Source organism: Salmo salar, unplaced genomic scaffold, assembly GCF_965601325.2.
Source record: "Salmo salar unplaced genomic scaffold, fSalSal1 ptg000468l, whole genome shotgun sequence".
Classification (NCBI taxonomy): Eukaryota; Metazoa; Chordata; class Actinopteri; order Salmoniformes; family Salmonidae; genus Salmo; species Salmo salar.
The window spans coordinates 56,926-72,500 of NW_027675396.1; the positions used below are offsets into that span (position 1 = coordinate 56,926).

At 49.2% G+C, this 15,575-nt stretch overlaps 1 protein-coding gene across 8 annotated transcripts in view; it reads right to left on the minus strand.

The window, feature by feature from the left end:
- Positions 1-15,575, minus strand: part of LOC123740232 (serine hydroxymethyltransferase, cytosolic) — a 62,201-nt gene that overhangs the window by 9,567 nt on the left and 37,059 nt on the right. For 7 of the 8 annotated variants that reach the window (XM_082971962.1, XM_082971965.1, XM_082971966.1 and 4 more), the window contains one exon: positions 7,292-7,405. In XM_082971962.1, coding sequence (XP_082828088.1) covers positions 7,292-7,405 — 114 coding nt within the window. Of the gene's footprint in view, positions 1-500; positions 539-7,291; positions 7,406-15,575 lie in introns of all 8 variants that reach the window. The other variant, XM_082971964.1, reaches the window with a different exon arrangement.

Consider the following 15,575-nt stretch of genomic DNA (forward strand, 5'->3'; position numbering starts at 1 on the left):
GAGCCTGCTTCAGGGCCACCGCCACACCTGGAGAAACATTAACACACATTAACCCTTAACCTCTGGGGTTTAGAGCCTGCTTCAGGGCTACCGCCACACCTGGAGAAACATTAACACACATTAACCCTTAACCTCTGGGGTTTAGAGCCTGCTTCAGGGCTACCGCCACACCTGGAGGAACATTAACACACATTAACCCTTAACCTCTGGGGTTTAGAGCCTGCTTCAGGGCTACCGCCACACCTGGAGAAACATTCACACACATTAACCCTTAACCTCTGGGGTCAGAGCCTGCTTCAGGGCTACCGCCACACCTGGAGAAACATTAACACACATTAACCCTTAACCTCTGGGGTTTAGAGCCTGCTTCAGGGACACCGCCACACCTGGAGAAACATTAACACACATTAACCCTTAACCTCTGGGGTTAGAGCCTGCTTCAGGGCCACCGCCACACCTGGAGAAACATTCACACCCATTAACACACATTAACCCTTAACCTCTGGGGTTAGAGCCTGCTTCAGGGCCACGGCCACACCTGGAGAAACATTAACACACATTAACCCTTAACCTCTGGGGTTAGAGCCTGCTTCAGGGCTACCGCCACACCTGGAGAAACATTAACACACATTAACCCTTAACCTCTGGGGTTTAGAGCCTGCTTCAGGGCCACGGCCACACCTGGAGAAACATTAACACACATTAACCCTTAACCTCTGGGGTTTAGAGCCTGCTTCAGGGCCACGGCCACACCTAGAGAAACACATACAGTGCATTCAGAAAGTATTGAGACCATCTTGGCTTGTTCCACATTTTGTTACGTTACAGCATCATTCTAAAAATGGATTCAATATTTTTTTCCCCTTATCAATTTACACACAATACCCCATAATGACATCACAATACCCCATAATGACATCACAATACCCCATAATGACATCACAATACCCCATAATGACATCACAATACCCCATAATGACAAAGCAAAAACTGGTTTTTTGGAATATTTTGCAAACAGAAACATCACATTTACATAAATATTCCGACCGTTTACTCAGTACTTTGTTTAAGCATCTTTGGCAGTGATTACAGCCTCGAGTCTTCTTGGGTGTGACGCTACAAGCTTGGCACACCTGTATTTGGGGAGTTTCTCCCATTCTTCTCTGCAGATCCTCTCAAGCTCTGCCAGGTTGGATGGGGAGCGTCGCTGCACAGCTATTTTCAGGTCTCTCCAGAGATGTTCGATCGGGTTCAAGTCCGGGCTCTGGCTGGGCCACTCAAGGACATTGAGACTTGTCCCGAAGCCTGTCCTGCGTTGTCTTGGCTGTGTGCTTAGGGTCGTTGTCCTCTTGGAAGGTGAACCTTCGCCCCAGTCTGAGGTCCTGAGCGCTCTGGAGCAGGTTTTCATCAAGGACCTCTCTGCACTTTGCTCCGCTCATCTTTCCCTCTATCCTGACTAGTCTCCCAGTCCCTGCCGCTGAAAAACATCCCCACAGCATGATGCTGCCACCACCATGCTTCACCGTAGGGATGGTGCCAGGTTTCCTCCAGACGTGACGCTTGGCATTCAGGCCAAAGAGTTCAATCTTGGTTTCATCAGACCAGAGAATCTTGTTTCTCATGGTCTGAGAGTCTTTAGGTGCCTTTTGGCAAACTCCAAGCGAGCTGTCATGTACCTTTTACTGAGGAGTGGCTTCCGTCTGGACACTCTACCATAAAGGTCTGACTGGTGGAGTGCTGCAGAGATGGTTGTCCTTCTGGAAGGTTCTCCCATCTCCACAGAGAAACTCTGGAGCTCTGTCAGAGTGACCATCGGCTCATCGGTCAACTCCCTGACCAAGGCCCTTCTCCCCCTGATTGCTCAGTTTGTCCTTGGCGGCCAGCTCTAGGAAGAATCTTGGCGCTTCCAAACCTTTTCCATTTAGGTTTAATTAAACCTTTGTTTAACTAGGCAAGTCGGTTAAGAACAAATTCTTATTTACAATGACGGCCTACCCCGGGCCAAACCCGGACGATGCTGGTCCAAATTGTGCGTCGCCCTATTTACACTCCCAATCACAGCTGGTTTGTGATACAGCCTGGAATCAAACCAGGGTCTGTAGTGACGCCTCTAGCACTGAGATGCAGTGCCTTAGACCGCTGCGCCACTGTGTCCTTGGGGACCTTCAATGCTGCGGAAATTTTTTTGTTGTTGTTTGCTACCCTTCTAAATCCCAGATCTGTGCCTCGAACACAATCCCCGTCTCGGGACAAACAGTTTGACCTCACGGCTTGGTGTTTGCTCTGACGTGCACAAACATCTCAAGGATGATCAATGGAAACAGGAAGCGTCGGAGCTCAATTTCAAGTCTCACAGCAAAAAAAGGGGTCCTGAATACTTATGTAAATAAGGTATTTCTGTTTTTAATTATATATTTGTAAACAATTATAAAAACCTGTTTTCACTTTGTCATTATGGAGTATCGGGTGTATATTGAAGAGGAATATATATATATTTTTTTAAATCCATTTTAGAATAAGGCTGTAACGTTAACAGAATGTGGAAAAAGTCAAGGGGTCTGAATACTTTCCGAATGCGCCGTAAATACTAGATCACTACACACACTGTGTGGTTGTGAGGTGTCCTGGCTACTTTACCTGGCTACTTTACCTGTCATAGTGAGGTGACCTGGCTACTTTACCTGTCATAGTGAGGTGACCTGGCTACTTTACCTGTCATAGTGTGGTAGTGAGGTGACCTAGCTACTTTACCTGTCATAGTGAGGTGACCTGGCTACTTTACCTGTCATAGTGTGGTAGTGAGATGTCCTGGCTACTTTACCTGTCATAGTGTGGTAGTGAGATGTCCTGGCTACTTTACCTGTCATAGTGTGGTGTCCTGGCTACTTTACCTGTCATAGTGTGGTGTCCTGGCTACTTTACCTGTCATAGTGAGGTGACCTGGCTACTTTACCTGTCATAGTGAGGTGACCTGGCTACTTTACCTGTCATAGTGAGGTGACCTGGCTACTTTACCTGTCATAGTGAGCTGTCCTGGCTACTTTACCTGTCATAGTGAGGTGTCCTGGCTACTTTACCTGTCATAGTGAGGTGACCTGGCTACTTTACCTGTCATAGTGAGGTGACCTGGCTACTTTACCTGGCTACTTTACCTGTCATAGTGAGGTGACCTGGCTACTTTACCTGTCATAGTGTGGTAGTGAGGTGACCTAGCTACTTTACCTGTCATAGTGAGGTGACCTGGCTACTTTACCTGTCATAGTGTGGTAGTGAGATGTCCTGGCTACTTTACCTGTCATAGTGTGGTAGTGAGATGTCCTGGCTACTTTACCTGTCATAGTGAGGTGACCTGGCTACTTTACCTGTCATAGTGTGGTGTCCTGGCTACTTTACCTGTCATAGTGAGGTGACCTGGCTACTTTACCTGTCATAGTGAGGTGACCTGGCTACTTTACCTGTCATAGTGAGCTGTCCTGGCTACTTTACCTGTCATAGTGAGGTGTCCTGGCTACTTTACCTGTCATAGTGAGGTGACCTGGCTACTTTACCTGTCATAGTGAGGTAGTGAGGTGACCTGGCTACTTTACCTGTCTACTTTACCTGTCATAGTGAGGTGACCTGGCTACTTTACCTGTCATAGTGAGGTGACCTGGCTACTTTACCTGTCATAGTGAGGTGACCTGGCTACTTTACCTGTCATAGTGTGGTAGTGAGATGTCCTGGCTACTTTACCTGTCATAGTGTGGTAGTGAGATGTCCTGGCTACTTTACCTGTCATAGTGTGGTGTCCTGGCTACTTTACCTGTCATAGTGTGGTGTCCTGGCTACTTTACCTGTCATAGTGAGGTGACCTGGCTACTTTACCTGTCATAGTGAGGTGACCTGGCTACTTTACCTGTCATAGTGAGGTGACCTGGCTACTTTACCTGTCATAGTGAGCTGTCCTGGCTACTTTACCTGTCATAGTGAGGTGTCCTGGCTACTTTACCTGTCATAGTGAGGTGTCCTGGCTACTTTACCTGTCATAGTGAGGTGACCTGGCTACTTTACCTGGCTACTTTACCTGTCATAGTGAGGTGACCTGGCTACTTTACCTGTCATAGTGTGGTAGTGAGGTGACCTAGCTACTTTACCTGTCATAGTGAGGTGACCTGGCTACTTTACCTGTCATAGTGTGGTAGTGAGATGTCCTGGCTACTTTACCTGTCATAGTGTGGTAGTGAGATGTCCTGGCTACTTTACCTGTCATAGTGAGGTGACCTGGCTACTTTACCTGTCATAGTGTGGTGTCCTGGCTACTTTACCTGTCATAGTGAGGTGACCTGGCTACTTTACCTGTCATAGTGAGGTGACCTGGCTACTTTACCTGTCATAGTGAGCTGTCCTGGCTACTTTACCTGTCATAGTGAGGTGTCCTGGCTACTTTACCTGTCATAGTGAGGTGACCTGGCTACTTTACCTGTCATAGTGAGGTAGTGAGGTGACCTGGCTACTTTACCTGTCTACTTTACCTGTCATAGTGAGGTGACCTGGCTACTTTACCTGTCATAGTGAGGTGACCTGGCTACTTTACCTGTCATAGTGAGGTGACCTGGCTACTTTACCTGTCATAGTGTGGTAGTGAGGTGACCTGGCTAATTTACCTGTCATAGTGAGGTGACCTGGCTACTTTACCTGTCATAGTGTGGTAGTGAGATGTCCTGGCTACTTTACCTGTCATAGTGTGGTAGTGAGATGTCCTGGCTACTTTACCTGTCATAGTGAGGTGTCCTGGCTACTTTACCTGTCATAGTGTGGTGTCCTGGCTACTTTACCTGTCATAGTGAGGTGACCTGGCTACTTTACCTGTCATAGTGAGGTGACCTGGCTACTTTACCTGTCATAGTGAGGTGACCTGGCTACTTTACCTGTCATAGTGAGCTGTCCTGGCTACTTTACCTGTCATAGTGAGGTGTCCTGGCTACTTTACCTGTCATAGTGAGGTGTCCTGGCTACTTTACCTGTCATAGTGAGGTGACCTGGCTACTTTACCTGTCATAGTGAGGTGTCCTGGCTACTTTACCTGTCATAGTGAGGTGTCCTGGCTACTTTACCTGTCATAGTGAGGTGACCTGGCTACTTTACCTGTCATAGTGAGGTAGTGAGGTGACCTGGCTACTTTACCTGTCTACTTTACCTGTCATAGTGAGGTGTCCTGGCTACTTTACCTGTCATAGTGAGGTGTCCTGGCTACTTTACCTGTCATAGTGTGGTGTCCTGGCTACTTTACCTGTCATAGTGAGGTGACCTGGCTACTTTACCTGTCATAGTGAGGTGACCTGGCTACTTTACCTGTCATAGTGAGGTGACCTGGCTACTTTACCTGTCATAGTGTGGTAGTGAGGTGACCTGGCTACTTTACCTGTCATAGTGAGGTGACCTGGCTACTTTACCTGTCATAGTGTGGTAGTGAGATGTCCTGGCTACTTTACCTGTCATAGTGAGATGACCTGGCTACTTTACCTGTCATAGTGTGGTGTCCTGGCTACTTTACCTGTCATAGTGAGGTGTCCTGGCTACTTTACCTGTCATAGTGAGGTGTCCTGGCTACTTTACCTGTCATAGTGAGGTGTCCTGGCTACTTTACCTGTCATAGTGAGGTGTCCTGGCTACTTTACCTGTCATAGTGAGGTGTCCTGGCTACTTTACCTGTCATAGTGTGGTAGTGAGGTGTCCTGGCTACTTTACCTGTCATAGTGTGGTAGTGAGATGTCCTGGCTACTTTACCTGTCATAGTGTGGTGTCCTGGCTACTTTACCTGTCATAGTGAGGTGTCCTGGCTACTTTACTTGTCATAGTGAGGTGTCCTGGCTACTTTACCTGTCATAGTGTGGTAGTGAGGTGACCTGGCTACTTTACCTGTCATAGTGAGGTGTTGTGGCTACTTTACCTGTCATAGTGAGGTGACCTGGCTACTTTACCTGTCATAGTGAGGTGTCCTGGCTACTTTACCTGTCATAGTGAGGTGTCCTGGCTACCTTACCTGTCATAGTGTGGTTGTGAGGTGACCTGGCTACTTTACCTGTCATAGTGAGGTAGTGAGGTGACCTGGCTACTTTACCTGTCTACTTTACCTGTCATAGTGAGGTGACCTGGCTACTTTACCTGTCATAGTGAGGTGTCCTGGCTACTTTACCTGTCATAGTGAGGTGTCCTGGCTACTTTACCTGTCATAGTGTGGTGTCCTGGCTACTTTACCTGTCATAGTGAGGTGACCTGGCTACTTTACCTGTCATAGTGAGGTGACCTGGCTACTTTACCTGTCATAGTGAGGTGACCTGGCTACTTTACCTGTCATAGTGTGGTAGTGAGGTGACCTGGCTACTTTACCTGTCATAGTGAGGTGACCTGGCTACTTTACCTGTCATAGTGTGGTAGTGAGATGTCCTGGCTACTTTACCTGTCATAGTGAGATGACCTGGCTACTTTACCTGTCATAGTGTGGTGTCCTGGCTACTTTACCTGTCATAGTGAGGTGTCCTGGCTACTTTACCTGTCATAGTGAGGTGTCCTGGCTACTTTACCTGTCATAGTGAGGTGTCCTGGCTACTTTACCTGTCATAGTGAGGTGTCCTGGCTACTTTACCTGTCATAGTGAGGTGTCCTGGCTACTTTACCTGTCATAGTGTGGTAGTGAGGTGTCCTGGCTACTTTACCTGTCATAGTGTGGTAGTGAGATGTCCTGGCTACTTTACCTGTCATAGTGTGGTGTCCTGGCTACTTTACCTGTCATAGTGAGGTGTCCTGGCTACTTTACTTGTCATAGTGAGGTGTCCTGGCTACTTTACCTGTCATAGTGTGGTAGTGAGGTGACCTGGCTACTTTACCTGTCATAGTGAGGTGTTGTGGCTACTTTACCTGTCATAGTGAGGTGACCTGGCTACTTTACCTGTCATAGTGAGGTGTCCTGGCTACTTTACCTGTCATAGTGAGGTGTCCTGGCTACCTTACCTGTCATAGTGTGGTTGTGAGGTGTCCTGGCTACTTTACCTGTCATAGTGAGGTGTCCTGGCTACTTTACCTGTCATAGTGAGGTGACCTGGCTACTTTACCTGTCATAGTGAGGTGTCCTGGCTACTTTACCTGTCATAGTGAGGTGTCCTGGCTACTTTACCTGCCATAGTGAGATGTCCTGGCTACTTTATCTGTCATAGTGTGGTTCTGAGGTGTCCTAGTTAATATCCACCTGGGAGATGTCTGTGCAGGTGCCTGTATATAAAGCCAATATAGGTGTCCAGAGCAGTGCCTGTACCTGCGATGGCGTGGTTGTGGGGTCCTCCCTGTAGTCCTGGGAACACTGCCTGGTTGATGAGAGACTCCAGATTATACAGAGTCTCCTTCCCCTTAGAGTCCACACTACGTATTCCTGGAGGACAGGGAGAGAGGGACCAGCATGATACAGGGAGAGAGAGAGAGAGAGAGAGGGACCAGCATGATACAGAGAGAGAGAGACCAGCATGATACAGAGAGAGAGGGACCAGCATGATACAGGGAGAGAGAGACCAGCATGATACAGGGAGGGACCAGCATGATACAGGGAGAGACCAGCATGATACAGAGAGAGAGAGAGAGACCAGCATGATACAGAGAGAGAGAGACCAGCATGACACAGAGAGAGAGAGAGAGACCAGCATGATACAGGGAGAGAGGGACCAGCATGATACAGAGAGAGGGACCAGCATGATACAGGGAGAGAGAGACCAGCATGATACAGAGAGAGAGAGACCAGCATGACACAGAGAGAGAGAGAGAGACCAGCATGATACAGAGAGAGGGACCAGCATGATACAGGGAGAGAGAGACCAGCATGATACAGAGAGAGAGAGGGACCAGCATGATACAGGGAGAGACCAGCATGATACAGGGAGAGAGAGAGACCAGCATGACACAGAGAGAGAGAGAGACCAGCATGACACAGAGAGAGAGAGAGACCAGCATGACACAGAGAGAGAGAGAGACCAGCATGATACAGGGAGAGAGAGGGACCAGCATGATACAGAGAGAGGGACCAGCATGATACAGGGAGAGGGACCAGCATGATACAGGGAGAGGGACCAGCATGATACAGGGAGAGGGACCAGCATGATACAGGGAGAGGGACCAGCATGATACAGGGAGAGAGAGACCAGCATGATACAGGGAGAGAGGGACCAGCATGATACAGGGAGAGAGGGACCAGCATGATACAGGGAGAGAGAGGGACCAGCATGATACAGGGAGAGAGGGACCAGCATGATACAGGGAGAGAGGGACCAGCATGATACAGAGAGAGAGGGACCAGCATGATACAGGGAGAGAGGGACCAGCATGATACAGGGAGGGAGGGACCAGCATGATACAGGGAGGGACCAGCATGATACAGGGAGAGAGGGACCAGCATGATACAGAGAGAGAGGGACCAGCATGATACAGGGAGAGAGGGACCAGCATGATACAGGGAGGGACCAGCATGATACAGGGAGAGAGGGACCAGCATGATACAGGGAGGGACCAGCATGATACAGAGAGAGAGAGAGAGAGAGAGAGAGAGACCAGCATGATACAGAGAGAGAGAGAGACAGAGAGAGACAGAAAGAGACAGAGAGAGACAGAGATACAGAGAGGGACCAGCATGATACAGAGAGAGAGAGACCAGCATGATACAGAGAGAGAGAGACCAGCATGATACAGAGAGAGAGAGACCAGCATGATACAGAGAGAGAGAGGGACCAGCATGATACAGAGAGAGAGAGAGAGAGAGAGGGACCAGCATGATACAGAGAGAGAGAGACCAGCATGATACAGAGAGAGAGAGACCAGCATGATACAGAGAGAGAGAGAGAGACCAGCATGATACAGAGAGAGAGAGACCAGCATGATACAGAGAGAGAGAGGGACCAGCATGATACAGAGAGAGAGAGACCAGCATGACACAGAGAGAGAGAGAGAGACCAGCATGACACAGAGAGAGAGAGACCAGCATGACACAGAGAGAGAGAGGGACCAGCATGATACAGAGAGAGAGAGAGAGAGAGACCAGCATGATACAGAGAGAGAGAGACCAGCATGATACAGAGAGAGAGAGACCAGCATGATACAGAGAGAGAGAGACCAGCATGATACAGAGAGAGAGAGACCAGCATGATACAGAGAGAGAGAGACCAGCATGATACAGAGAGAGAGAGGGACCAGCATGATACAGAGAGAGAGAGGGACCAGCATGATACAGAGAGAGAGAGAGAGAGAGAGAGAGAGAGACTAGCATGATACACAGAGAGAGGGACCAGCATGATAGAGAGAAAGAGAGAGACCAGCATGATACGGAGAGAGGGACCAGCATGATAGAGAGAGAGAGAGAGAGACCAGCATGATACAGGGAGAGAGGGACCAGCATGATACAGAGGGAGAGAGACCAGCATGATACAGAGAGAGAGAGAGAGACCAGCATGATACAGAGAGAGAGAGAGACCAGCATGATACAGAGAGAGAGAGGGACCAGCATGATACAGAGAGAGAGAGAGAGAGAGAGAGCAGCATGATACAGAGAGAGAGCGAGAGAGAGAGAGAGAGAGAGAGAGACCAGCATGACACAGAGAGAGAGAGACCAGCATGATACAGAGAGAGAGGGACCAGCATGATACAGAGAGAGAGAGACCAGCATGATACACAGAGAGAGAGAGAGACCAGCATGATACAGAGAGAGAGAGAGACCAGCATGATACAGAGAGAGAGAGAGACCAGCATGATACAGAGAGAGAGAGAGAGAGAGGGAGAGAGAGAGAGACCAGCATGATACAGAGAGAGAGAGAGAGAGAGAGAGAGAGAGAGAGAGAGAGACCAGCATGATACAGAGAGAGAGAGAGAGAGAGAGGGGGAGAGAGCGAGAGACCAGCATGATACAGAGAGAGAGAGAGAGAGAGAGAGAGAGAGAGAGAGAGAGAGAGACCAGCATGATACAGAGAGAGAGAGAGAGAGAGAGAGAGAGAGAGGGAGAGAGAGAGAGACCAGCATGACACAGAGAGAGAGAGAGAGAGGCCAGCATGATACAGAGAGAGAGAGAGAGAGAGAGAGACCAGCATGATACAGAGAGACCAGCACGATACAGAGAGAGAGACCAGCATGATACAGAGAGACAGAGAGAGAGAGAGAGAGAGAGAGACCAGCATGATACAGAGAGAGACCAGCATGATACAGAGAGAGAGAGAGAGAGAGAGAGAGAGACCAGCATGATACAGAGAGAGAGAGAGAGAGAGAGAGAGGCCAGCATGATACAGAGAGAGAGAGAGAGGCCAGCATGATAGAGAGAGAGAGAGGCCAGCATGATACAGAGAGAGAGAGAGAGAGAGACCAGCATGATACAGAGAGAGAGAGACCAGCATGATACAGAGAGAGAGAGGCCAGCATGATACAGAGAGAGAGAGAGAGAGAGAGAGGCCAGCATGATACAGAGAGAGAGAGAGAGAGAGAGAGACCAGCATGATACAGAGAGAGAGAGAGAGACTGGCATGATACAGAGAGAGAGAGAGAGAGAGACCAGCATGATACAGAGAGAGAGACCAGCATGATACGGAGAGAGAGAGGGACCAGCATGATACAGAGAGAGAGAGAGACCAGCATGATACAGAGAGACCAGCATGATACAGAGAGAGAGAGACCAGCATGACACAGAGAGACCAGCATGATACAGAGAGAGAGAGAGAGACCAGCATGACACAGAGAGAGAGAGAGAGAGAGAGAGAGGCCAGCATGATACAGAGAGAGAGAGAGAGAGACCAGCACGATACAGAGAGAGAGAGAGAGAGACCAGCATGATACAGAGAGACCAGCATGATACAGAGAGACAGAGAGAGAGAGAGAGAGAGAGAGACCAGCATGACACACAGAGAGAGAGAGAGAGAGAGACCAGCATAATACAGAGAGAGAGAGGGACCAGCATGATACAGAGAGAGAGAGAGAGAGAGAGAGAGACCAGCATGATACAGAGAGAGAGAGAGAGAGGCCAGCATGATAGAGAGAGAGAGAGAGACCAGCATGACACAGAGAGAGAGAGAGAGAGAGAGAGACCAGCATGACACACAGAGAGAGAGAGAGAGAGACCAGCATGATACAGAGAGAGAGAGGGACCAGCATGATACAGAGAGAGAGAGAGAGAGAGAGAGACCAGCATGATACAGAGAGAGAGAGAGAGAGGCCAGCATGATAGAGAGAGAGAGAGAGACCAGCATGACACAGAGAGAGAGAGAGAGAGAGGCCAGCATGATACAGAGAGAGAGAGAGCAGCATGATATGGAGAGAGAGAGAGAGACCAGCATGATACAGAGAGAGAGAGGGACCAGCATGATACAGAGAGAGAGAGGGACCAGCATGATAGAGAGAGAGAGACCAGCATGATACAGAGAGAGAGAGAGAGACCAGCATGATAGAGAGAGAGACCAGCATGATACAGAGAGAGAGAGAGAAACCAGCATGATAGAGAGAGAGAGAGAGACCAGCATGATACAGAGAGAGAGAGAGACCAGCATGAGACAGAGAGAGAGAGAGGGACCAGCATGAGACAGAGAGAGAGAGAGACCAGCATGATACAGAGAGAGAGAGAGAGACCAGCATGATACAGAGAGAGAGGGACCAGCATGATACAGAGAGAGAGAGAGAGAGACCAGCATGATACAGAGAGAGAGAGAGAGAGAGACCAGCATGATACGGAGAGAGAGAGAGAGACCAGCATGATACGGAGAGAGAGAGAGACCAGCATGATACAGAGAGCGAGAGACCAGCATGACACAGAGAGAGAGGGACCAGCATGATACACAGAGAGAGAGAGACCAGCATGATACAGAGAGAGAGAGAGAGAGACCAGCATGACACACAGAGAGAGAGAGAGAGAGAGAGAGAGAGAGAGAGAGGGCCAGCATGATACAGAGAGAGAGAGAGAGAGAGAGACCAGCATGATACAGAGAGAGAGAGAGACCAGCATGATACAGAGAGAGAGAGACCAGCATGACACAGAGAGAGAGAGAGAGAGAGACCAGCATGACACAGAGAGAGAGAGAGAGGCCAGCATGATACAGAGGGAGAGAGAGAGACCAGCATGATACAGAGAGAGAGAGAGACCAGCATGATACAGAGAGAGAGAGAGACCAGCATGATACAGAGAGAGAGAGAGACCAGCATGATACAGAGAGAGAGAGAGAGACCAGCATGATACAGAGAGAGAGAGAGAGACCAGCATGATACAGAGAGAGAGAGAGAGACCAGCATGATACAGAGAGAGAGAGACCAGCATGATACAGAGAGAGAGAGACCAGCATGATACAGAGAGAGAGAGACCAGCATGACACAGAGAGAGAGAGAGACCAGCATGATACAGGGAGAGAGGGACCAGCATGATACAGAGAGAGAGAGGGACCAGCATGATACAGAGAGAGAGAGGGACCAGCATGATACAGAGAGAGAGACCAGCATGATACAGAGAGAGAGAGACCAGCATGATACAGAGAGAGAGAGGGACCAGCATGATACAGAGAGAGAGAGACCAGCATGATACAGAGAGAGAGAGACCAGCATGACACAGAGAGAGAGGGACCAGCATGATACACAGAGAGAGAGAGAGACCAGCATGATACAGAGAGAGAGAGAGAGAGAGAGAGAGAGAGAGAGGCCAGCATGACACAGAGAGAGAGAGAGAGAGAGAGAGAGAGAGGCCAGCATGATACAGAGAGAGAGAGACCAGCATGATACAGAGAGAGAGAAAGAGAGAGAGAGGCCAGCATGATACAGAGGGAGAGAGAGAGACCAGCATGATACAGAGAGAGAGAGACCAGCATGATACAGAGAGAGAGAAAGAGAGAGAGAGGCCAGCATGATACAGAGGGAGAGAGAGAGACCAGCATGATACAGAGAGAGAGAGACCAGCATGATACAGAGAGAGAGAAAGAGAGAGAGAGGCCAGCATGATACAGAGGGAGAGAGAGAGACCAGCATGATACAGAGAGAGAGAGACCAGCATGATACAGAGAGAGAGAGGGACCAGCATGATACAGAGAGAGAGAGACCAGCATGACACAGAGAGAGACCAGCATGATACAGAGAGAGAGAGAGAGAGAGACCAGCATGATACAGAGAGAGAGAGACCAGCATGATACAGAGAGAGAGAGGCCAGCATGACACAGAGAGAGAGAGACCAGCATGATACAGAGAGAGAGAGAGACCAGCATGATACAGAGAGAGAGAGACCAGCATGATACAGAGAGAGAGAGGGACCAGCATGATACAGAGAGAGAGAGGGACCAGCATGATACAGAGAGAGAGAGAGAGAGAGAGAGAGAGACCAGCATGATACAGAGAGAGAGAGGGACCAGCATGATACAGAGAGAGAGAGAGAGAGAGAGAGAGAGAGACCAGCATGATACAGAGAGAGAGGGACAGAGAGAGAGAGACAGAGAGAGAGAGAGAGAGAGAGAGATAGACCAGCATGATACAGAGAGAGAGAGACCAGCATGATACAGAGAGAGAGAGAGAGAGAGAGAGAGAGAGACCAGCATGATACAGAGAGAGAGAGAGAGGCCAGCATGATACAGAGAGAGAGAGAGAGGCCAGCATGATAGAGAGAGAGAGAGGCCAGCATGATACAGAGAGAAAGAGAGAGAGAGACCAGCATGATACAGAGAGAGAGAGACCAGCATGATACAGAGAGAGAGAGGCCAGCATGATACAGAGAGAGAGAGAGAGAGAGAGAGAGGCCAGCATGATACAGAGAGAGAGAGAGAGAGAGAGAGAGAGAGAGAGAGAGAGACCAGCATGATACAGAGAGAGAGAGAGAGACCAGCATGATACAGAGAGAGAGAGAGAGAGAGAGAGAGACCAGCATGATACAGAGAGAGAGAGAGAGACCAGCATGATACGGAGAGAGAGGGACCAGCATGATACAGAGAAAGAGAGAGACCAGCATGATACAGAGAGACCAGCATGATACAGAGAGAGAGAGAGACCAGCATGACACAGAGAGACCAGCATGATACAGAGAGAGAGAGACCAGCATGATACAGAGAGAGAGAGAGAGACCAGCATGACACAGAGAGAGAGAGAGAGAGAGAGAGAGAGGCCAGCATGATACAGAGAGAGAGAGAGAGAGACCAGCACGATACAGAGAGAGAGAGAGAGAGACCAGCATGATACAGAGAGACCAGCATGATACAGAGAGACAGAGAGAGAGAGAGAGACCAGCATGACACAGAGAGAGAGAGAGAGAGAGACCAGCATGATACAGAGAGAGAGAGGGACCAGCATGATACAGAGAGAGAGAGAGAGAGAGACCAGCATGATACAGAGAGAGAGAGAGAGAGGCCAGCATGATAGAGAGAGAGAGAGAGACCAGCATGACACAGAGAGAGAGAGAGAGGCCAGCATGATACAGAGAGAGAGAGACCAGCATGATACGGAGAGAGAGAGAGAGACCAGCATGATACAGAGAGAGAGAGGGACCAGCATGATACAGAGAGAGAGAGGGACCAGCATGATAGAGAGAGAGAGAGAGAGAGACCAGCATGATACAGAGAGAGAGAGAGAGACCAGCATGATACAGAGAGAGAGAGAGGCCAGCATGATAGAGAGAGAGAGAGAGACCAGCATGATAGAGAGAGACCAGCATGATACAGAGAGAGAGAGAGAAACCAGCATGATAGAGAGAGAGAGAGAGAGACCAGCATGATACAGAGAGAGAGAGAGACCAGCATGATACAGAGAGAGAGAGAGACCAGCATGATACAGAGAGAGAGAGAGAGACCAGCATGATACAGAGAGAGAGAGACCAGCATGATACAGAGAGAGAGAGACCAGCATGATACAGAGAGAGAGAGACCAGCATGATACAGAGAGAGAGAGACCAGCATGACACAGAGAGAGAGAGGGACCAGCATGATACAGAGAGAGAGAGACCAGCATGATACAGAGAGAGAGACCAGCATGATACAGAGAGAGAGAGACCAGCATGATACAGAGAGAGAGAGACCAGCATGACACAGAGAGAGAGAGGGACCAGCATGACACAGAGAGAGAGGGACCAGCATGATACACAGAGAGAGAGAGAGACCAGCATGATACAGAGAGAGAGAGAGAGAGAGAGAGAGAGGCCAGCATGATACAGAGAGAGAGAGAGAGAGAGAGAGAGAGGCCAGCATGACACAGAGAGAGAGAGAGAGAGAGAGAGAGAGAGGCCAGCATGATACAGAGAGAGAGAGAGACCAGCATGATACAGAGAGAGAGAAAGAGAGAGAGAGGCCAGCATGATACAGAGAGAGAGAGACCAGCATGATACAGAGAGAGAGAAAGAGAGAGAGAGGCCAGCATGATACAGAGGGAGAGAGAGAGACCAGCATGATACAGAGAGAGAGACCAGCATGACACAGAGAGAGACCAGCATGATACAGAGAGAGAGAGAGAGAGAGACCAGCATGATACAGAGAGAGAGAGAGAGAGAACCAGCATGATACAGAGAGAGAGAGACCAGCATGATACAGAGAGAGAGAGACCAGCATGACAGAGAGAGAGACCAGCATGAT